General features: G+C 39.2%; 1 protein-coding gene across 8 annotated transcripts in view; it reads left to right on the top strand.

Annotated features, from left to right (window-relative positions):
- Window positions 1-24,078, top strand: part of KCNU1 (potassium calcium-activated channel subfamily U member 1) — a 177,693-nt gene that overhangs the window by 7,126 nt on the left and 146,489 nt on the right. For 4 of the 8 annotated variants that reach the window (XM_072027287.1, XM_072027284.1, XM_072027288.1 and 1 more), the window contains exons 1-19: window positions 1,611-1,948; window positions 3,677-3,793; window positions 4,380-4,441; window positions 6,357-6,447; window positions 7,240-7,351; window positions 8,008-8,083; window positions 8,539-8,614; window positions 8,959-9,129; window positions 9,573-9,664; window positions 10,305-10,415; window positions 11,929-12,034; window positions 13,090-13,172; window positions 14,035-14,104; window positions 14,514-14,669; window positions 16,735-16,847; window positions 16,942-17,010; window positions 18,956-19,045; window positions 19,169-19,269; window positions 22,810-22,906. In XM_072027287.1, coding sequence (XP_071883388.1) covers window positions 1,790-1,948; window positions 3,677-3,793; window positions 4,380-4,441; window positions 6,357-6,447; window positions 7,240-7,351; window positions 8,008-8,083; window positions 8,539-8,614; window positions 8,959-9,129; window positions 9,573-9,664; window positions 10,305-10,415; window positions 11,929-12,034; window positions 13,090-13,172; window positions 14,035-14,104; window positions 14,514-14,669; window positions 16,735-16,847; window positions 16,942-17,010; window positions 18,956-19,045; window positions 19,169-19,269; window positions 22,810-22,906 — 1,952 coding nt within the window. In that variant the 5' untranslated portion in view covers window positions 1,611-1,789. Of the gene's footprint in view, window positions 1-1,609; window positions 1,949-3,676; window positions 3,794-4,379; window positions 4,442-6,356; window positions 6,448-7,239; window positions 7,352-8,007; window positions 8,084-8,538; window positions 8,615-8,958; window positions 9,130-9,572; window positions 9,665-10,304; window positions 10,416-11,928; window positions 12,035-13,089; window positions 13,173-14,034; window positions 14,105-14,513; window positions 14,670-16,734; window positions 16,848-16,941; window positions 17,011-18,955; window positions 19,046-19,168; window positions 19,270-22,809; window positions 22,907-24,078 lie in introns of those variants that run through there. The other 4 variants (XM_038166983.2, XM_038166985.2, XM_072027285.1 and 1 more) reach the window with 3 other exon arrangements.

The raw sequence follows: 24,078 nt of genomic DNA, 5'->3' as shown, positions 1-24,078 counted from the left end.
CGTGTTCTTGTGGAGATGGTGGATATCCCATCTGCTGCTTCAGAGAAGGGCCAGTGCCCCAGACATCCCTATGTTACAAACTGTCCTACAATTACCAGACCTTAACCAGAAGGTAATAGCCTTGAGGACTGATAAGAATACACCAGGAGAAATAGAGAGAAGTGGCTCAGTTTGGGACAACAGTTTTTCTTTCTTTCCTTCTTTCTTTCATTTTATTTTTTTCTTTTCCTCTCTTGTTTCTCCCCTCTTCACTTTGGGAATTTATTTAAAATTCTTTCTGCCCTTGACTCAGGCATCCTGGAGCTGTAGATGAGGAGCTGATTGCAATTGTGTCATATTAGTCCCTGTAAGAACACAAACGATGACTCCATCAGCTGACAGACTGCCCCCAGGACCGCCCTCGCCATTCACAACATCCTACTGGCTTCAATCACTCACAGTCCCCTCTGATGCTCAGCATGGGAGGAAAGGAAAGGGGAGGGCAGACATTAACTATTACTGTATTTAAAGGCTACAATAACACATTCTTTGCCTCCCAGCCAGCTGGGCTGTTATTTCACCATTCTTTTTTTTTTTTTCTTCCCCCCTCTGGGCACATGTTTTTCCCAATTCAGGCAAAATCACTACTTCCATACTCAGCTGCCCTGATTGCTTGAAGAAGAGTCTGATTGCATTATTCATCTGCATTGCTCATGAAAGACTTCAAAACTCTTGACTAGACCTAAAGCTTTTGATGGCATTATTTCCATAGAAAGGGGGAAAGACGCTGCGTGATCTGGTGGCATCTGATCACACCACACCAGCTGTGGGTGGGACAGCGAGGCCTGCATGGTGCAAGGGGAACTGTTGCTTTTACTGAGCAGTTTCTGGTGAGAGCTTGCTGTGCTGTTCTGCTTTGCTCTTTGTCCAAGGCTGCAGTGATGCTGGGGAGCAAATTGGTTTTACACATAGGGGTGCAAAGGTGGCCTGACTCCAAGGAAGAGCTGCTGCTTGTGGAAATGGCAGCACATTTATCCCAGGTTGATTGTATTTATATCCCATGAAACTTCAATTTAGCTTGTCAAAATTATTCTTCTAATTAAGAAGTTTATTAAGCTAGAAAAAGAAAGAAAGAGGATAATCTAGTGAAATGAAGACAGCAGGGAAAAGGTCAAACTGTACTTCATCACCAACAACTGGGCAATAACAGAAACAAAATAGCAGGCTAAGTGCATCTTTCTTCTGACTCGGTTAACCAATCTTATTCTGTTTATTCACTGTTTCTATTGATGTTCTTATCATGACATCTACACTTTCAATGCCAGGGCATCTTGCTTGTATTTGTTTTTGAGCAGAGGTAAGACTCGATCCAAAAGTGGAATGGAAATTCCCAGGGGAGAACTGCAGTATGTGTATGTTGCAGCTCTTGAAAGGAAGCGTGAAGTGGGGTCTGAATGGATGTCTTGAGTGCCATGTGTGAGACTTCACAGGTCTGGATAAGCAACTTATGTTTATACAGTGAGTCTGTGTGAGAGCCAGCTTTATAAACAGAGATTTTCCAGAAGGAACAAGTACCTTGGTAATATCACTACACAGATACAATTCTAAATTGGAATCCCCATTCAAACGCTTCCATTGTGAAGGGAAGCGTCTCCAGTATCCTGTGCTGTCAGCCTGACCAGTGCCTGTGTGATGCTGCACTGACACTGAGGTCGCTGCAGTCACAAGAGCAGCAAGGTTCTAGAAGGTTCCTTGACCCAGCAGTCAAGGAACCTGAGGAGGAAAAAGGCAGAGCAAAGTGGTTCACAACATGACACAGGAATCTGACATCACCTCTACACTGAAATTTCAGTTGGCTTTTATTACACCATCTTTGTTTGTATTTTTGGGAGGCCTGTTTACCATTCTGGCTTTCAGGTTGGCCAGATACATGTATGGATTCATCCTTGAGCAAACTGGGAGGAAAAAGGTAAAGGCAAAATCTTTTTGAAATAGCTCATGTTATGTGTGTTGATTTCATAACACAGAAATTACATTTGATACTGATCTGAGTCCTGATTTAGAAACATTGTATCTTCTGTCATAATGCACTAAACATGGTATATTCAGAGAGAGCTGGGCTTGGGAAAACCCAGAGGTACAGCTTTTGTCATCAAGATGATGAACAGGATAGTGCTTTTGGATGCTACTGTCTTTCCCTTTTTAAGAGAATGGAACAAGATAGTTTTTACCAGTGTGAATATTAGTAGTTGCACAAACATACACACGGAAACCTCAGCACCTACATGTGCATGTAGATAAATACAGCCACACAGAGGAGCACTATAATGCTTGCCTTTTCAATAATGATCACAATTATCCACATTTTCATACAACCCCTGATTCTTAAACACACAGGTTTGTATATGCAAACACACAGTGCCTTGTTCATGTACATTTTTAAACACTAAGCCAGAGCTGATAGCAGGAATGAGGAGCATATGTACGTGGTCAAGCCATCTCTCAGTACCATACTTCCACATTCTGTATACTGAAAGTATCGCAAAAATTACTGTGGGAAGCTATTTTTCAGTATTTTGGGATAGATGTTTTCGCACGGTCTGGACAAAGGATGGGATTAAACATAGTGAAAAAAATCCACCACCAGATCTTTTGTCCCAGTCCTCCGTGTGTGTATTACAGAAGTTTTGAGAAGGAATAAGTAGCTCCCAAGGATAACACCAGGAGGTTCATATGACACATCCAGGTCACTTATTCAGCGGGTTACAATGTAATTTGCAGGACTGAAGAGCTTTTTCCTTGTGCCACTTCATGTTGCCTCCAACAACTGTCACAGGCCATTTCACTCCATCACTTCCAAGGGAGGCCTTGACATTCTCATAAGCTCACCTGGGTTGTGTGGGAGAGAAATGAAGGAACACCTGTGCTGCTGGCAAGCAGTAGGCATCTCTGCGTGCCAAAATGTTAAATTAACCTCACTCTGTTGTTCTCTTGGCTGCTGGAGCAGAGGTGGGGTTTTGTTCTTAAGTGTTAGCTCTTTACAGGCTCTGGTGCCTAGGAAACTGAGTATAAAATAGGAGGGGGGGACACACAACATGGTATCTCCCATTACAGTGTTGTTTTTTTTTCACTGGTAGATGTTTACAGATTTTCTGTCATCTAATCCCTGTTAGCTATTTGTTACAGTTATTAATAACTGTATCTGCAGGAAGGACAGAATTGTTTTCGTAGCAAAAGCTACTCAGAATTAGCTGAAGCTGTACAAGGGAAGTGTTATAAATGATCAAACCAAGTAAATGAGTTAATTCGCTACTGGTGTAAGATGGGAAGGGGTGGGGGGACAAGTAGAGAGGCATTTTTAGCAACAGTGCACACTTCTGTTCAGTTGCAGATTATGAGGCAATCACTTCAAGGTGATGAGAATCAACATTCATCGATACAACTAATAAAGAAAATGATTCTGCATTTTGGAGGGAAGATCACAGTGCATGTCTGCACAGCAAACCCTCAGTGAATTCCAGGAGGATAAGGCATTCTGAAGATTTTAGTAGCTTAGCAGTAGGAAGACATACTCTATGCCTCCCTTGCTTTCAATCACCATTCAGATATGCTGGTGGCTGGATGTGTTTGCTTTAGACATCCTGGGAAACAGTGTCTGGCAAAGCCAAGGATAACAATCTATTTGCTTCTCTGTCAGGACAAAGATGTCTGGTGGCTACGTAAAAGGAAACAGAGTTCAGTCTACTTGGTAAGAGTCTTCTTCACCCACGTGGAAATGATGCTATCAGCTCAAACATCTATGGGGTGTGTATTGGTAAGTAGACTGGTTAACACAGGTTTCCTCTTCTGATACGCAGGTATTGAGCCATATTTGTTCTTCTGAGAACATCAAGTGAAAACACAAGTTTGTCAGGTTTAGCAGTTTACATGATCTAGTTCACACTTTTTCCTAATACAAATGTGTTTAGCCTGGGAAAATGCTTCAGAAAGTCCTCCTAAGTAGATCAAAAGTGATAAAAAAAATTGTCAGAGACTCACTATCTGATGTCTCTCTAGATATGGCTATACAATCTCTATTTTCTGGGTTATCAGAGTGACACTGGGAACACAGAAAAGTTGATCAAAAGACGTAATCTAGATTGCACAGAGCAGAAAATCCATCACAGTTGTGCCTGGGTTCCTTCAGTGCTATGGCAAGTGACCACCAATTAAATGTGTCAGTAGAAGTTGACAGCTTTTTTTTTGTCCGAGCATCATTTTGTACATCACAGTTTGGTGGTTGCAAGTGAAAGAGGAGTTTATCACCTGGGCAGACAAACAGCAAAAGTGGTGTTACAGATGGAAGCTGTGTTACTGCCATAGTAAACCTCATAACATCTCCTTAATGCATGTGTTTTCAGGTGATACTGGTGTTTCTTCTGAATATCGGCTCACTCATCATTTATTTTGTCAATCTTGCTGAGTAAGTAGATTACTGATGTTTATTCACACAGATATTAGACAGAGGAGCCAATGGGTGCTGTTATATGACAGTCCCTTTGAGCTCTTTGGGATCTCGGGTACCTTCTTCTCCATTTCTTTAAGATCCTAATACTTTACGGGGACTACAGATAATAGAAGAGCATACCTTGGGCATAACTGCATGATAACAGCTACCTGAGTAGTGCATGGAACTACATAATGCATGCAGAAAGTAAAATTTGTGCTTTGTACCTTTCTATTGCAGCTTTTTTTGGTGTATGTATTTATTTGTGTTTATACCTTCAAGTCCAGATTTTCAGAAGAACTAAGGAATAGGTGTCCAAGTTCTGCAGCTGGAAACAGGTTTTGAAAATGGTCCGTTTTGATACAGGCATTTTCAAAGGCACTCAAAGCCTGGCTCTTTCTTCCTATTGCAATGTTTAGAGAGTCCTAGGCTTTTAACAAAGCTCACCACCTACTACCCGAAGCTCTTTTGAAAGTCTGGCCATTTATTTTTGATACCTAAATGGGAATGGAGCTCTTCTCTGAAGTCCAGCCTTCAGTAAACAATTTGATGGGAGTAAAATACGACTGAGTAAGAAAATATAGTTATAGACTCTACCAATCTTCACCCGAATACATACATTCAGTAGAATGTGCTCAGGGGTAAAAAGATATTAATATGTAAAACCCTTTGATTGATTTAATATGCCAGAGCATTGTTCTCAGTGCTTTGCTTGGACTGGTGCACAACACTGGAAAAATAAAATGGAACCATAAAATGAAATAAATAAAATATAAAAGCTGTGGAGCACTTTGAACTGAATTCAATCAGCAGGGGTAAACCTGAGAAACAGAATTATACATCAAGAGCAATCCAATATTGTGTTCAATCCCAAGGCATTATAAATCTGACAAACAGCTAGGAATAGCTTCAGAAGGGAAAGAGTTTCTTTTTTAAGGAATAAACAGGCAGTTAATCCTATTCACACAGAGTTCTTTCTATGAATAGCATTACACCTGTAGGTGAGAGTAGATGTTCACCTGCACTGACCTATGGGACTAGTTTACTTAATTGTGTTTCTGTTTTCAAAACATTCCCTGCACGGAGCAGGAAGAGGTGTCAGATGGCTCATAATTGACGTACCTAGCTTGCTGTCACCTGCTGTAGGCAATATGTCAGCGAGTGAGTGTGAGGTATGCTCTGTATCTCTTATGCTCTGTAATCTCTTGAGCCAGTGTCAAACATCCTTTCCTGGACCAGGTGGTACCCGTGGGAAAAGCTTATTCCCTCAGCTCTACGCTGCCAGATTTCACCACCTGCACTCGTGCAGTTTGAGCACCCTGTAGGCCTGTTTCATGCAAGGTCAGCGAGTCTGGCCTAGAAAACTTAAATTGGTGTTACAGCCCAACCTGGCAGGCTCGTCTGGAAACTACTTCGTGCTTAAACTGCTCCCTTGGCAGATAGAAGGCCGGGTTCAGCAGGGGCTGGGTGAGCACTGCAGGAGCTGTCTTTTCTACTGACTAAGCTGAATATAGAAGAGTCTGCTGGTCCACATGAGAAGGGTGAAACAGTTTTCCTGAAGAAATGAGCAGAAGGATTTGCTTAAACACTATAAATATATGAAAATCAAACTTTCCAGTATATTTGCATGATAGATAAATAATGTCATGTTGTAATATGCTCACTAATGCTAACAAAACCCTGCTATTAACATTCATTTATTCTGCCTAACTCACTGAGGAAGTAGAGATTTAAATTACACAAAATTGTGAATACATTTAAATTCTGCTTTACGTATTTCATAATCAAAATATAAACCCAAACCAAATGTTACTGGATAGCCAATCTACTGTTGTTTTTTTCTTATTTTCACCCTTCTTTCCACTGTCTGTGATGTCTGTTTTCCCATTAGAGAAGAAGGATACCAGATCTCCTTTCCAGACAGCATCATTTATGTAGACACAGGCTTCAATGCTTTCTTCCTCTTTTACTTTGGATTACGGGTAAGTGCATGTTATGGGAAAGGTGAGTTAAAACTGAGCTATATATGGGAGCAGTTTACCTGTGTGAACAACAGGTGCTCTGTAACATAATGCTTGATTGTGTTAGCTTAATTCAGAGCCACCCACGTTTTTTTTTTGTTTGTTTTTTCCACTTTTACTTGTAATTATTTTCTCCCTTTGGAGTTTGGCTTTTTCCAGCATTTCTGCAGCATTTCCCAGCTCACACATTATCCTTGTCTTTGTCCATATCTTTAAGCCACTGAATCAACTAGTCAGGTCTCTCTTCAGCTTCTCGTGAACAAACTGGATAGCTGTGTGCCATCTGTTGTTAAAATGCCATTATTTCCACTGGTGTGAAATAGATTTTGATTGTAGCTTTTGACATTAGATTTTTTGGCCAAATCATTAGAAAACAAGATTTCCCCATTTATAGGTGAGGATGTGGTCTTGCCTGTCCTTAGGTTTATGATTTATTATTGCTGATACAGCAGTACCACAGAGAAGGGCACCCTAGGGGAAAAAATAAAAAAATGAAAGGGGCAGATAAGAAAGAGAAAAAGAAAGTGTCATTATACCTTTGGGTCCAACCCATTGTTGTGTTCTCAGGGCTCCAGACCAAGCCTTTCTGAAACAAAACAGGAATGTTAAGTGGGTTTTCACAGAGGGCAGAACCACAGAGGAGGAAATGTACTACGAAAATGGGTTTCTTTCTCAGAGAGAGCTGCCTTCTTGCTCTGGTGAGGCCAAAGATCATACACACCACTGATGCTCTTTGATGTTATTCATCTTTAGTTTGTGGCAGCAGATGACAAGCTGAGGTTCTGGCTTGAGCTGAATTCTCTTGTGGATTTCTTCACGATCCCTCCAGTTTTTGTTTCCTATTATATAGACAGAAATTGGCTTGGTAAGTAAGACTTGGAGATCCTGCTTTCCATCCTTGTTGTTCTACATCTTATGTTGAGAATTCTTCTGAAATAGTTTTGATGTGGGGAGACTTTAACTGACCATCTGTTCTTCCATTGTTCCAAACTGTTCTTTGGGAGAAAAATTATTCCATATTCGTTTTAAAATGCCTTTAATGTTGAGGGACTTGTGAGTTACCAAACTCTGCCTGTTTTGTTTATCCATTAGTAGGGATAGTTCTAATTTTTTAGGGAGAGTTTTAGTAACTCAAAAATCATTGTGCTTGACCAACTGGATGATGAGCTACCCAGAGGAGAAGTAAATATGGCACCCCGAATTTTATGAACGTCTTCCTTGCATGCTCTGGGGTCTGTACTCCAGTGGGACCTGTATGTCACTTAAACCTTCAGGCTACAGCTCAAAGAAACTACATTTTTTTTTATTATATTTTGTTTAATAAATCAAAGCACCTTTGAGGACTTAAATGGAAATCTAGTGGCATAAAGGCTCTGAATGCAGATCAGTGTTATCCTCTCTTGCTAGGTTCGAGGTTGTAAAATAAGTGGAAAACAAAGTATGCATGCTTAAACATATCTGAATATCTGAACTTCCAGGCAGATCTCTTATTTTTTCATTGACATTCTTGCTTTTCTGCAGGTTTGCGTTTTTTGAGAGCACTTAGGTTGTTGGAGCTTCCCCGAATACTACAGTTCCTGAGGGTCACAAAGAACAAGTGAGTTAAACTCTTGTCAGGTACACTTACAAGCCTAACCTTCTCCTCAATACCTGTATTTTAGTTGACTCAGGTAATAAAAGGAAAGAAATAGTATTGCATATGGGGAAAAAAAGCTATCAGTGATGTTGCACTGGAAATTGTGCAAAGGAAAAAAAAGTATAGCCATCAGCTCAGTGAAACTGTCTGGGGGAGGAGGGAAATCATAAATCAAGAAGTCTTAAAGGTTTTGAAGACTGATAAATGTAAAAAATGGGATTATCTGACGTGCTGCCTGTGATAGAAAGGCTGTATGTAGGAAGATTTTTCTAATCCTAAATCCTTCCTATATAATATAACTCACTAGAGAAAAGTTTTGTTGAACAGAGATGGGGTCATACAGGAAATTTTAACTATTGCAAATGTTAACGTTATGTAGTAAATGTCCCGGGCTTTTTTTCACTTTCTATCTCCAGTTACTCAATCAAGCTCTCCAAACTCTTTGCTGTATTTATTGGTACCTGGCTTACAGCTGCAGGATTTATTCACTTGGTATGTACAATCAGCTACATGTCCTTCCTTGTCACCTTAAATCACTGTTACCTTGTGAGCTTTGGGTATATATTTTTATAATGAATGCAGCATTCTCTTAGGAGAAAGAGAGAGAGAGAGAGAGAACAAATTTGTTGTACCACAAAGCATGACTTAAGCCAGTATAGCTTAATTGCATACTTAACAAGACAAGTTAGCACTGATAAAAAAACAATCCCTGCTGTGGTGATGTGTCACTTGTACAATAATGAAAATGATGCCAATTTTTTAATCAAATAATTATAAATTGGGGATGAACTGAAACCAAAACCACTCTAAACTTCTCTTTCCTGTGTCCTGGACAGATAGAAAACAATGGAGATCCTTGGGTCCAGCCTCCAAATTCACAGTCCATCACCTATTTGAAGTGCATGTACCTAGTAATGGTGACAATGTCCACTGTTGGTTATGGTGATATTGTCGTTCAAACAGCCTTGGGTCGAACCTTCATTATTTTCTTCATTATTGGTGGCTTGGTAAGAAACCTATTTTTCTTTTCTGGAAATGACATCTAGGGACAGAGAGTGAACAGGATTGTCACCAAAAATGTGAGCTTAGCAGGGTTCCAGTAGGGATTAGGAATCTATGAGCAAAAACAGAGCTTTAACATTAAGTACTTACTGGCATGGCTATAGAGTAATTTTTTCTTCTAAGACCTGGCAGGGCTTCTAATATTTCTTCCTGAGACTGCAAATACTGGCAAGAGCCAAAATACTGGACAAAACGAATCCAAGGTATCAACAGCATAAATCCATTATCACTACATCATACAGCTGTGCATCCTTGCCAGTGATTTTTCAGGAATCCAAAGTAAATTGTAGTAGTTGTTCCACATAATTTAAATTCTTACAAATTAATTTATCATGATTAGGAGAGACAGAATTGGCTCTGAGGAAGATTGTATTTCTTGGTGTCTTAGGTCCTGTTTGCAAACATAATCCCTGAAGTTGTGGAAATTGTTGAAAGCCATAAAAGTTACAAATCTTCCTATGAAGTGGTGAGTGGGAAGAAGTAAGTATGGTTGCTATTTGTCTTTGGAAAATAAAAATCAGGTCAGTTACTAGGCTGTAAACCAGCTCATAAGAAATTCCTGTAGTAGCTTAAATCAAATCCTGAAACTTACTTTTGTTTGATCCTTAACTCAAGAGAGACTGAATAAACCTTGTCAACAGCACTCTTCGGCATGGGTTTTGTTTTCAAAGGAAGAGAAAAGCTAGGTGACACAAGAAGTCTCTTCAATCTTTAAGTTAGCCTACCTCATTAGTGTTTTTTTGGTGGTGTGGTGGTGTTTTGGTAGTTTTTTTTTTTTTTTTTTTTATTTCATTATTATTATTTCTTTTCCTCCACCACTCATAGAACAAGACAGATTAGTACAATTTCTAGGAGATATTATAAAGTTCTTTCTGTGAGTCTTTACACTGGGAATTTGTGCCATTCACTGCTTCCTAACACAGTTTCTCTTCCTTTCCAAAATAATTCCTGAAGTACATGTCCATGATGGGTGAAATTTCTATCAAAACAGAGACAAAAACTATCTTTTTTTCTTCATTGCTGGGTTTAGTACAAGCAGATTGTGTCATACAATGTCAGATTTGCAACAACCACTCTGCTATTTTCAAAGTGTCAAATCTTACTTGATCTCTTCCTGTAGCTATGTCGTTGTCTGTGGTAATATCACTCTGGAGAGCGTTACTACTTTCCTACAAGACTTTTTGCTTCAGGACACAGGAAAGGTTTGCACAGAAATCCTTTTTCTGGGAGAGTAAGTATTCTTATTTCTCTGAGATATTTCACTTTGATTTCCTGAACACTTAAAGAGATGTAGGAGGTCTTAAACTAAAGGAAAGCAATATTGTGTACCTGATTAATGTGAGTTCCAAAACAAATTAGAGCAATGAAGCTTTTATGCTGGAATGTTAGTGATAAAATGGTTTCTTCTGTGATCAATTAAAAAGTAAAAATAAAATAAAATAAATATATATGTTTTCCTCTAAATTGTATGGTAAGCTAGCATTGCCAGGTATACCCAACTTTAAGTCTTGCCAAATCTGGAGATCAAATAATTGACTTCTTTCTCAGTTTCTTACGCATTTTTTCATCTTGGGGAGGAGAAAATTTATAACTTCCACTTGGTCACACCAGTGTATGGCAAAGGAAGGAAAGTGAAACCACTTTTCTATGCCAAGTACATCAGGCATGTAAACAATCTCCTATCAGAAGCCCTTGTACCTAGCTGAAGCTGTGAGATATGTTCCTGAAAACAGAAGCCACAGAGAGAGGTGATTGCTGGGAGCACAAACAGGATTTTACGTTGGAATGCAGTGGAGGTAGGGCAAGAGTGGAGCAGAATATTATAGGCATCTCTTCTGAAATACCATGACATTTTGAAAGAGCTGTTGAATTGCGGATGCATGGAAATTAAGTACAAGAATGGTTCACAGACAGGAAAAAGTGTTTCAGAGGAAGAGATGTAGAGTTCAGTCCATTCAGTGTAATGGAAAATAGATAGGGAGTTGGTTTGATTAAAGTGCCTAAGTAGCTTCACAGCTAGTATAAGAATCTTCTTTAATCTAGAAGAGAGAGGCATAATAAAAACTAATGATTAGAGTTCAAAACTAAGCAAACTCAAGTAAGAAAAAAGGCATGCATTTTCAAGAGTGAAAAGTGATTAATAATCACTGAAACAAACCGTTTAGAGAATAGGTGGATTTTTCATGTCTTTAAGTCAGCAATACCTGTACCTTCCTTCAGAGCATGCTTTGTTGCTGAGGTCAGTGTACGAATACCTTTACGTGAGTTTTATAATCCAGTTTAGAAGAAAATGTTACATAAGTTACTGGGTGAAATATAGTTTATGTATGTTGGATAGAAAAATAACAGTGGAGAGAAAGTTGAAGTTCATCAGTTCCATTTGAACAGGGAACACAGAATGAAGCCATAGGAAGTGTCACTTCCTGACTCTTGTGGAGCAACAGTGAGCTGTAGAATTACAGTCGCATGGATGGTTGTGGAATGACACTCATGAAAAATTAATGACAATAGCAGAAGACAGGAAAAATCCAGGAAACATTTCCATGGCTGTTAAGTGTTATAAAAGCTTGTTTTCATTAAAATCTAAACTATGTACTTTAGTTGAGCTGCCAAAATCCCTGTAGCTCTTTTTTTAAGCTGTAAGTAGTTACAGCAAATAGCTTCACTGAGAAATGGAGAATTGCAGAGAATATAATTATGAGAGATTGATGGATTTTTTTTTTCTTCTTGTTTATACTGAATAGGTCTCTTCCTAGTCTTGAGCTGGAAGCTGTATTCAAATGCTATTCAGCCTACACAACTTTCTTTTATGGCTCTGCACTAAAGTCTGGAGATCTGAAGAGAGTTGGGGTAAGAACTTAGTTATCTTTTGCTCTTTCTTGTAGATAAGTCAATCTTGTGAAAATCTCATGCCTTATGAAAGGATACATCAGCTGCATTTACTTAATTCATGTTGTGATTTACACTTCAAGCAGCTCCATTTATTTTATTGGTACCTTTTGCATACCAATATAACACTCGTGGGAACTGAAAATGCAAAAGTCAGTCATAACAGACTTTTCAGACTACTTTTTTCAAGCACTGAAGCAGGAAAAAAAAGGGCAAAGACTGATCCAACTGGTTTTAAAAGAGGAATATTGTGGGGAGCAGCATTTCTGGAAATAGTGTTTAACTTATTGGAATAGCCCTTAGTTACCTTTCTTTCAGGCATGCATTGTGTTTGAGTCTCATTCATGAGCATCCAGGAAAGAAGAGACCTAAACCTTGTATTTTGAAATACTGAGGACTCAGTAAAATATTCCAGTAGCAGCAAAAGGAATGGACCCGAATTAAAGGAAAAACAAAATAAAATGAAAAACACCATTGGCTTTAACTCTACTGAGGTTTCTGCTTGTTAGTATCATGTTTGAAATGCTTTGGTAGATCTCCATCCAGTTCCCAGAAGACTATAAAAACTGTACCATAAATGAAACTATTTTTTTTGTTAACAACTTCACTGTGCTGCCCAAATATTAATTGGATGGCAGAGACAGAGCTTTTCTGACATGACCAAGTGTTGACCCTTGACAAGTGCTTTGGCTGGACTTTGCTGGGGAAGATTATAGCACTGATGCCTGGTTTTTTTGTAACCTCTTCTAGGAAGATGTTAGCTCAAGAAATCATAAATTTAGTGGGTTCCAGCACGTTGAAAATAGAAATATGAATTACGTACTGTATGTTTGATTGGAGCTGTGTCATTGCTGAAACATTCAGGCATGTGTACAACTCCAAAGTAACAGGATCGTGATGACCTTATGCAAGTTTTTAACTAAAGACATATGCCACTAAATCAGCTCACTATTAGAGATTGTTGTACTTCATATGGGATTAAACTCGGATTTAACTTTTCTTCTCCTGGGATACAGATGGAGTCTGCAAACGCTTGTCTCATTCTAGCAGATGTTTGCTCTCCACAGCCCTATACTGAAGATACTTGCAATATCATGAGGTAGGATGAGATACTCCAGTGCTTTCGTTCTTTATCTGATTGATATTAACAGTGACACAGATAGTGCAGCTGGCAGGGGAGCATATTTGTCCTGTCACGTTTTTTCTTTCAGGAGAACTCTGAAAGCCAACTGACTGCTTTCTGCCATAATTTTATCAGATGCTTTGAAGGACTGAGACAGGTAGCAGCTGTGCAGCCTTGCAGCTCTCTACAGAATATAATGTTGTTAAATACATTGTAATTATTTTCTTTACTGTCCTGAATATCAGCAGTCAGAGTCTCTGTGTTTTACATGGGAGAGAATTAAGCACTACTGTCTGGTACAGCTTGGCTGTCAGGTCTCATATTCTAAGCATTTTTGTATTGGTCTGACTTGAACTGGGGACTCTCTGTACCGCTGGATTCTGTGAATGTGATGGCTTGGCATGGTATTCTCCACCCAAATCAATACAGAAGTTCAAGTTCCAAACTGGATTATCTTCACCTTCTATTTGTAGAATGTCTACTGAGGACTGTGGTGAATGAATGGAGTTTACAGGTAGAATTTTCAAAGCAAATAATAATTATTGTTCTCTCTCTTAGCTCTAAAGTTGTAGTAGGGTACAGGTACGATTCTTCATCCTGTATCAAAGCCATATTCTATTATCTTACAATCTTTTGATGGTGACTGCTTTCCTCTCCAAACAGTGGACTTGGATATGGCTCAAGTGTAGAGGAGCTCAGGTACAGGCTTTGGGTCATATGCCATTCTTTGTTACCACTCTCAAATTGCTGTCTGCCAGAGTAAGCTAGCTGGACTTGAAAAAAGAGAGACCGTAGTTAGAACCAAGCATATTAATCAGAAATTGTATCTTTCATACAGAGTGCTGTCAATCAAGAATCACTACCCCAACACCAGAGTCATTTTACAGATAATTCAGTCTCGTAACAAGGTAATACAGTTGTCTGTCTGTTTTGTGTGGGTTGTCACAGTTGAAATTCTGGCCTTTTTGGAATCAAAGATCCTTACTTTGTAGGAAGCAGAGGTTTTATGCAGTGTCTCTTACTCATCCAGGTACTAACCTAGCTAGAATATCTTTTAACATTACTAAAAATAAGTAACAGTTTTTTGTTTTTGTCAAAGTTGTCAGCAAATGCATATTAAACATTTAAAGGAAAAACAAAACCAAAAGAACATTCAAACTCAGAAGTCTGCTTAGCTATCTATTAGTGTATTCCAGTGAAGATTTTCAAATAATAGAATGATGAAGGCAAGGAAGACAAGAATCATCATGTTATACAAACATCATGGCTTTGCCTTTCTCTATGCTGACCTGTAATCACTTTCCTACTCTGAAACAGGTTCACCTGCCGAACATACCCAACTGGGACTGTAGGAGGGGAGACAATATCATCTGTCTTGCTGAATTGAAGTTAGGCTTTATAGCACAAAGTTGCCTAGTTCCTGGTTTGTCTACTCTCCTAACCAGTTTGTTCATTGGGAAAGAGAACACTGAGGTATGTCCTTTGCTTATCTGAATAATGTAAATATAGCCCAGTGAGATCTTCTCTGAAATAGGTGCCTGACTCTTGAGTAGAAACTGCAGCCAGGTCTTTTGAAATTAATCTTACATTAGGATTTGGCTTGGCACAGAAGGCAAGAGAACCTAAGAAGCTATTTCTAATATGATACTTGAATTCAGCACAAGAGGTGAAAGGAATGCTCTAGAACATGCTGAGGCAGAAGAGCCTAAAGAAATATTTTACAATTGAGTTTGCAAGTAGGTGCCAAGGCAAAGGACATTGCACAGCAAGCCATGCTGCTGTGTTTAGGTGACCTATGGAAACTCCTTGTGTGTTGCTCTATTTTCAAAAGCTGTAATGTGGTGCTAGTGCTCCACTACCCTGAGAGAACTCAGTAAATCAATTTTGGTTACTGCACAGTGTGGAGCGTGTTAGCTTATCTGACTTCTGCACATGATCCCATTGTGTGGCATTTGTAAATTGAATCTCTGCTTAAAGCACTTCATCAGAATCATTCCTGCTTGATGCCCCCCAAAATGGGCTGAAAAATCAGTCCAGCATACCCTTTCCAGTTAATAGGATGCCTTTCTTCAGTATCATTTTAGGCTTAACAGTTTCTTTGGTTGGTTCTTATGGGGTAATTTACACAAGAACAGTCAGAGGTTTCTGAGTTGCTTCAGTCTTGCTTAGGGTCTCAACAGACTGTAACAAACTGAACTGACAATTAGAAATTCTGTCATCTGTCTGCAGGGGAGGTGATCCAAATTTTTCCTCCTTTTACCTTTATTTTCATTACCTACTACAACACAAAAATGATAAGCTGTATATTAAATTTATGGTACATAAAAGTTGCTCAGAAATTTCCACATTAATACCAGAGGATGTAATAAAAACAAGAAGATGGAACTGTTTGGTATGTAGTTGCCTGAACAAGTCACAGATTTGCTAGTCCTGCTGTGAATGTGCTTTTGCTATCACCTAGTGGCTGTATGTGATACTTCACACTAATCTCCAGCACAAATATATATATATATATATATATATATATATATATATATATATATATATATATTTGATTGCTTTTTCTATATTCAGGGGCCGTTCCCAAATTGATTTAGGCAAACTATATAGATATCAGGTGAAACGAATACAGAAGTTTTATATAGAACTGGGGCTGCTTTGCAGACAATGTTTTTGCATAGGCAAGATGTTTCATTCAAGTCCAAATGTTTCACTGAGACCTGAAAAAGCTAGCAACACTGATATTTTAAGTCTTTTAAAGCATACTATGAAAACTCAGCAACTTTTTGACAGGAGGCTTTTTTCAATTAAAAATTTAATTAAATAATTTTTGTTTGGAAAGCAAAACTTTTTTACACATTTTAACAGCCTATTAAGTTTTGTGTGGAAGGCATTCATATGCCAAGAGAATGGTATATCCTGTGAGGTAATGAGTAGCAGTATAAAACCAGAGCCAGCTGTAAGCAGCAAAATGTTTTTCTGCTTAAACTACCTGGATACAAACAACCCTCCCTTAGTCACATAGCTAACTTTTAAAAAACAACAACAATAAATCAAAAAAAAAAAAAGAAAAACACCTACAATAGCAAAACACCCACACCCCAAAAAGTGTTTATAATGGAGCAGACCATCTCTGTTCAACAATAATCTCACCTCTCCTATATTTATGATTTATAAAACTTAACACAAGACCAAACTAGGGAGACAGGTTAATCGTACTGCAATTAAGCCCTAACTTTCCTCAAATAATGGACTCCCAGTACTTTGCAGTCATAAAATTTCCATGTAACATAATTTCTTGCAGTAATGACACCTGTTCTTCAATGATAATGACTTGGAAATGTCCAGGAGAGTTAAGACATTCCCTGGTCTGATGTTTTTCAACTCTGATGTTGTCTCTGACAACATATATCTGAAGTCATTCTACTTTCAGTAACTAATATCATGTGGTGTTAGAGTATTTTCCCAGTGTTTGGTTACACATCCTAGTTGCTTTGCCTTTGAATAGATTTATCATCTTTATGCTTGATGCTTTTAGACAAAGAGAAAATATCTGAAGGACAAGATGCTTCTGGGAGACAAAGACTACAAAGTAATGACTTTTCAGCTCTCCAACGATTTTGCAGACATGACTTTTATAGAGGTTTGTCGGTATGTGGTACAGATGTGGATATTTTTCTGCTATTTCCTTCCAGATGTCTGTCCACAGAACAGATACTGTGACTGACTTGCTCTCTTTCTCCAGGTTGTGCTTTGTAAAACTAAATCTTGTCCTCTTGGGAGTTGAACTCAAATTTGGCAGTCGAGGAGAGAGGTAATTGTCTGTAAGACTTCTCTTTTAGTAAGAAGTCAATTAGTTCGAAACTAATTATATCCAAATAACTCAGATTTGCCCCCGGATCTGCAGATTTTATATACCTCTTGTTTTCCTATGCACGGTATTTAGGAGACAGGATCAAGATGTTATTCCTGGTTGCTTAAGTGCCAGAGTGAATTTTACCATACACAACAATCTTTTCTGCCTCCTTTCTTCTCACAGATAATCAAGCAAGGGATGGAGGATGGGCCACCGTTCTCACCTTCCATTCCACAAAAAGGCAGCATAGATCTTGCTTTGATTTGGGGCAAATCAAACATATTTATTTTCATTGGTAATGGAAACGCTGCCTTTTTTTAACCACGAGTTTAGCTCCTAAATGCTAAAAAGCATTGTCATAAAGGGATAATTTGTCAATGCTGGCAGCAGAGCTTTTGCTGTCTGAAGCTGATCTGGTCGTGGGCCAGATAACACTCTCTGTCTGTTCTAATGATGAAATACAAGACATCCTAATGGGGAAGCTGGAACTAGTTCAGAAAGGGGAATAAATGAGTGCCATAGATCTTTAAAAAGCTTGAGAAATCATCCAGAAAATGCAGACTATTGAGTGCAATTATTACTCTTTCCACTTTTATAAAGGAAATGGCTGTCTTGACCAAACTAGAATAGCAGCTCCAAAAACAAAGGAGTGTGGGGAAACGCTGCTGTGAGGAATACGTAGGGGTTCTCTTCCGGAAGTGCTGAATGAACCCTACCCTGAAAGAAGTCAGTGCATGTTGTAGTTGTTTAGCACTAATGGAAAACAGGCCACTACAAATCTATTGTTCCTTGAGTTCATACGTTGTCAGGATGATAATAGAACGATGCAAAGTAAATACAAGAGGGAAAAGGAAACTGCATGCTCTGTGAGATAGAGACTGTATTTTTGCTTTCTTTAAGTTGGCCTAGAAAGGATGCTTCTTCTAAAATGGGAACATCTCAATGTTGCTACAATATTTATGTTATCTACATATAATTGTAGTGCTTAATGTTTCTCATAATTCATATTTTGTTTGTCCCTTGAGACACAAATCTGGAGGAGCTGAGGACTTCACAGGAAAGGGAATTGTTAACAACCGTGTCACCTTTCCCTGTTCCATTCACACTGCCAATATTTATTAAAACTGGGTTGAAGGCAATAGGAGTTTGGACTGAACTGGTGCCTTGAGTTGTCTACATAGAGAAAACTGGCAAATTTAATGATGTTGCAGGGGATTCAACATAGGTATTTTTGCAGCAGCCCGGCAGGGATATTCACCCTGGATGTAGAAAGGGGATCCATTAGGAAAGAAAGTTTCCTCCCCTGTTTATACCTTGCTTGTTCAGCTCTAGAGCAGATGCATCAAACCCTGCAAATCTCTGTAGCTTCAGTTACACTGCTCTTGTATTTTAACTGTGAGTATTTAGGTTCTTCAGTGACTCCATGGAGAAATGGAAATACCTGGCCCATTCAGGCTGCAGTAGACTGTTAATGGTTTTATTACATTAAACATTTTCAAAACAATGTGGTGGAAAACAGAGTACCTGTTTCCTATGAAGTTTAAAATTTATCAAATTAAAACATCAATTAAAAAACAAACACCAATCAAGAATCTCTGAATTGAATAAACTGCAAAAATCCTAACAAAAGGATTTGGGTGGTTTGAATCCCTGTTCTCACACAGCTCCCCCACCTGTTTCCATGGAAAATTATCTTTATGCCATTGAAAATGCAGCAGTTAACTTTCTTCATGTCTCTGGTCTCTCTCGTAGGTCGTAGAAGTTATAACAAAGGGGATTAATGTAAAATTTTGAGGTGGGAGGGAACTGTTACAATCATGTAGTCTGAATTCTTACAAGACAGGTGAGAAATGTCACCTAATAGACAAACTGTGATTACTCTCTCGATGTTTTCCCAATACAGCACTATCCTGATCAATCCATCTTCAAGGATAAAACTTCATCGGAATACCATGGGATTTTTTATTGCTCATTCCCTTGCAGAAGTCAAAAAGTAAGATTCTCTATTACTGTTTTCTTGAAGAAAAGGTCTAAAATATAAAAACTTTCAATGCAGATGAGTGCATTTATTGTCTGATCAGTTAAACATAATTCAACTTTTTTTTTTGTTTTGTAGGGCACAGTTCTATTGTAAAGCCTGTCACAGTGATGTACAAGATCCAGAGCAGATTAAAAAATGCCATTGTAAAAGAAGAGTTCACTCCAGACATTTCTCAGGTAAGTAAAAAAAAAAAAAAATCTATTTCTCATTTAAAAAAAAAAAGTTGAATCAATGGCTGATAATTGTATATGTATTAATTATTTATCATAGTTAATAAGGTTATTGATAAGAATAGATTGGAACATCATCCTCTGATAAAATAGGGATCTTTCTGATGATACTGATAAATCTTATGGATTATGATTTTACTTTAAAAGCTTCATTGTGCTTTTCTTTAGGAGTCAAAGCTGTTTTCCTAAAAAATGATTAGGAAAGTATATACCTTGTTCAAGATTTTTTCTCTACTTATTAACAGGTTAATCACAGAACACTGCTTTTTAACTGCAGAGACCAAAGCAGAGTCTTATTATTGCTTATTACTGTAGCATAGGTATAACTGAAGCAAAAAGTACAGCTGGACATACCAAGGTTTTTTTTGTCCAGTTTGTACTGGATTCTTGAGCAAGATTCACTGATGAAGTCTGTCTAGGTTGTTGTCACCATGAGAATAAGAAATGTTAAATAAGAAGTCAGAAAAATGTTCTGGAGGTTGTACAAGGTACATGGCAACATTTAATGGCGTTTAGCTGAAAGGAGAGAACAGATCAATCATAATAATGTTAAACCAAAGCAGAGCAATATATTACTTATTCACCTCAAACTCCATTTTCAAAGAGTTTTGTTGTTTGTTTTTTGTTGTTGTTGTTGTTGTTTGTTTGTATTTTGTTTTACTTTTTCTTTTTAGACAGAAAACTTATCCTCTCTGATCTATGTCTAACTGCACCAAAGTGAAACTTGCCACAATTTTGTTATGCATTTAAGATCAAAATACATATTGTTTCTTCTGTCTTGTGAACTGCTCTGCTACTGTCTTCCCTCCATGGAGATGGTGCTTTGCTTTAAAGAGTTGAGAAGGAGCTTTCTATTAAATATGAATATACACATGCATGCCTACTTATTTCAAACACTTGCAAATCGTTTAAACAGCAGATGGCAGCCAAGCCCCATTACAAAACACGCCTCTGAACTGCAGATGGTTGAGATAAAGGCAAAACTTATTCACGCTGTGCTCAACCAGGCCGAGTGAAGAAGCACAAACATACTGACACCTGGAGGGCTGCATGTAGTAATGTCACGTAGGAAGGGAAGCAGGAGCCCATTTTCGGTCCCACGCACTTATCAACATAGATGCAACTAAGGTCCCTGAAAGCCAGCTACCTTCCAGAAAAAGGACTTCTATAAGTGGCAAAGGCACCATAATAAAAGTCAATCTCAAACAAATAGAAAGACATTGGCACAGTGGGAGCTCTCTACCTGGCTGTTTTTCTTCTAGTTTCCTAGGCAATCTTAGATTTTTTTAAAAAAGGACAGGATTGTGTTCCAGTATAAATGTGTATTAATAAAAAGCCCTTGTTTGCAAATCTGCAGCTCTGCACCAGAGACACAGCAGACAGTGGTTGCCTGAGGTGGATCAGGAGGTTTGCCAGCCATAGGGCCTTGCCATCGGTTTCCCCTAGGATATATCAGGGCTTAACTGTAGGCACTTTTGTTCATTGCTCCTCATTTAGACAGTGAAGATCAAGTTAATTGTCATGGATAGAAAACTAATACAGGAGCCTCAGACTGTGAACTTTAGTCAAAGGAGCTACTATTGCTATTTTAAAAGAAGTGTAAATGACTTAATACAGGGCAGTAAGTTATAATAAAATAGAGGCTTTTTTTCCTTTATCATCCAAACTTGACAAAAAGCTATTGTTATTATAGCTACTTTTTATTTATTAATTTTTAATCACTAGATATGTATTAAGAGGCCATAAGGCTTCCTGAGGCAATGATTCCCGACTCCCCTTCAGGACCTGGTCAGGCAATGGCAGTAACAGGGCTTTTCTCCCTGGTCTGCAGCACATCAGAGCTCTTCTGGGCAGTCTGCACAGGTTGCTCACGTTAACCCAGAACATCTGTGCTAAAGGTTGGGACTGAACCTAGCTCTATAGAGATGGCCAAGTGTCTTGTTTTAGAAGACTGTAAGAGCATTTTCTCAGCTACTTATTTGTGCCTGTGTAAGATAGGCAGCTATGAATTTTCATTCTCTGGCTTGGCTTATGATACTTCATTAAGCTTGACCTAGAGGGAATGATTGAGTGGCGTGTGGCACCCTCAGAGAGCTCCCTCTTTACCCATCCGGCTCCCACTCCATTGAACACAGGGCTGTAGAAGGAGCTATCCTGTTACCAAGGCTAAATGCACCTGCTTTGAGCACACCTGTGCAGAGCAATTACAGCTTAAGGCTGACAAATCACCTATTCAGAGAGATGTCCCTTTATCTGCCAGGGGTATGTTTAGAATCCCTGGCTGCTCCATCTGGGCTGGTATGGTTTGGCAATAGTTGCAGCCTAACAAGGAAGTTAAGGGTATGTGAGAGGGTTCGCCTGTCAGTTTGTGAGATAAAGAGATATGTGTGTCTGAATGCTCTTCCAGTCCAACCTTTCCTTCCCCATCTGTATGGGTTGGACATGTTTGGACACATGTGACATGGAGAGCTTTGCTGTGCCTCCTGTCAAATGCTGATAAGGGGAGGAATGCAGATTAGCAACAAAGATACGGACAAGGGGAGTGTGGGGAGCAACAGCACACATCCTGAACTTGCTACATCACTGTGAAAAGCAGGAGATGCAGGTAGGCTCTGGTGTGCTTAAAAATCTCAGAGGGTGCTGCTGTACATCCTCAAATCACTGCCTGGTGCTATAATGCTGGGCTTAATGGCCCATGACCTCAGATTATGGCCCAGAAAAGACTAGATCAAATGTCAGAGAAAAGATGTTCCAGCTGTTAAATTGCTACTTTAGGATTTGGGAAGCTTAAGCTCATTTTCTTGATCCGTTTCCTCGGAGTCAATCTGGGACTTTAGGCCACTTACCCTTTCTGAATTTTGGTTTCCTGGTGGGAAATTGAGGCAGCTAAAACTGGTTTGACTCTGAAATAACAGGAGAATAGAGTAATGAATAATCGCAAGTCACTTATGACAAGTATGAGGACAGTACAAGTACCAATAACGATCTCTGCCTACTCTTTGTTTTTTTTCCTTCCGTGGAGAGCCATGTTTTCATAGAGCACTCCCCCTCCACCACCATTTAAGGACAGGCCTAGAGCATCCCTGCACCTCTGGCTTTCCTGTCCCTACAGGACTGGCCCAGAAACCCACACCCTTTCTCTTCAGGACTGGCACTGGGACCCCCTTTTCTCATGGAAGATGTGATTCTCTGTAGCCAAGAACCCATTCTTTCCCATGCAAAATGAGAACAAGGGTCTTAGGGGGTCCCACAAGTGCATGTTTTACAGACTGTTTTACACATACTAGATAGCATTGCTATTTTATAACACTGTGCTATATTTTGGAGCAGTTGTATGAATAACCAATTCAGTGCTCCATTTTCTAGCATTTCTGAAGCTCCTGCAGAATCCCTAAAATGGTACAGTGGCCATTTGCAGACATGGTCTAAACACAACTGAGGGCTATACAAAAGGAAGCCCATTTTGTTTCATTGTCTTTGTTTCAGAGGTACTGAAATTACGAAGCGGATCACTTGTTTCACGTGGAGAGCCTGCAAAGTCAAGGTCCTTTATCAACCTTCCACTTCAGAGATTTGTTGATGGGTAAGAAATGTAAAGCTGTGTGTGTGCTGAGCAGGCATTTCCTGGACTTTCTTATTGAGAATTCGTGTGGAAAGTAGCAACAGCCTGTTTCCTAATTCTTCTGCTATTGTTAGCGGTTGACGTGGATGGTTTATGGCTTCCCCCATCTTGATTAATTGAAATGTCTAGAAAGCACAACTTATGCCGATGTATCCAAATCCTCAGCACGTCAACTCATACCCTTCTGCAGACTCAAAGCCTGTAAGCATACATGAGGTGCTGCGAACTGATACTAATGTGAAGGTACAAGTGAAAGGTGAAGGGAGGAATTGGTGCACCTCATGGAAGTGATTACTGCCTTCTAGACAGAAGCCAAATAATAGCAGGATCGTGATCGCATTTTATTCTGCTGCTTCTGAGAGGGCAGAGTGGAGGCAAGAGCAGCTGAAGGTAGGAACATGAATAGCCGACATCGAGTTTTGCTCATTCCTCAGGTGCTTAATTACAGTGTGGTGTTGGCAGCAACAGGGGAGAGCAACAAACTCTGCTATACCCTAAAAGATGTTTGCTCTAAAGCCAGCTGGCGATCCAAGAGAAATCTCACCCTGCAGCATTTTTCCCTAGCATCAGTAATGCATGCTAGAGCAGTCTTTTCTAGGCCATCTAAATTCCTCCTGGCTGGAGGGATCTGATTTCCCAGCAGGGTTCGCAAACTGGTGGCAGAGCATGGTCATCTACTGTCTAAGCCAAGGTGTGAATTGCAATATTTTTAACTACAGCGTACTTAATTTGCTGAGCAGTCCAGTTGACTTGCACTGGGACTCCTCATAACCTGAGCTGCTATATTCAGCATAAGGAAGGGTATCATGGTCTGAAACTGAGCTGTCAGTAATAACAAGCTGTTACACTCTTCCAAACATCCACTAGAGAGGGTGACAGGACATATTGGCAAACAGTGTCATACTAGAATTTGCAGGGAGTAAACAGGAACCTGGTAGGGGAAGAGATGCCCAAACTAGCATTTCTTGCCTTGTTTCTGCTTGTGAGCAATTTGCAGCCACTGTAGAACTGAAGAGGCTTAATAAATAACGTTTCCCCTCCCTGCAAAATCCTATCTTGTGCTTCAGCAGCAAAGGCAAATGTCAGTATGGCAAGGACTGTAAGGTGTCCTCTGGAGAGCTTTGCATCTTAGC

Source organism: Anas platyrhynchos, chromosome 23 (genome assembly GCF_047663525.1).
Source record: "Anas platyrhynchos isolate ZD024472 breed Pekin duck chromosome 23, IASCAAS_PekinDuck_T2T, whole genome shotgun sequence".
NCBI lineage: Eukaryota > Metazoa > Chordata > Aves > Anseriformes > Anatidae > Anas > Anas platyrhynchos.
Note: the sequence above shows the minus strand (reverse complement) of the source record. Positions and strands in the feature narration are given on the sequence as shown.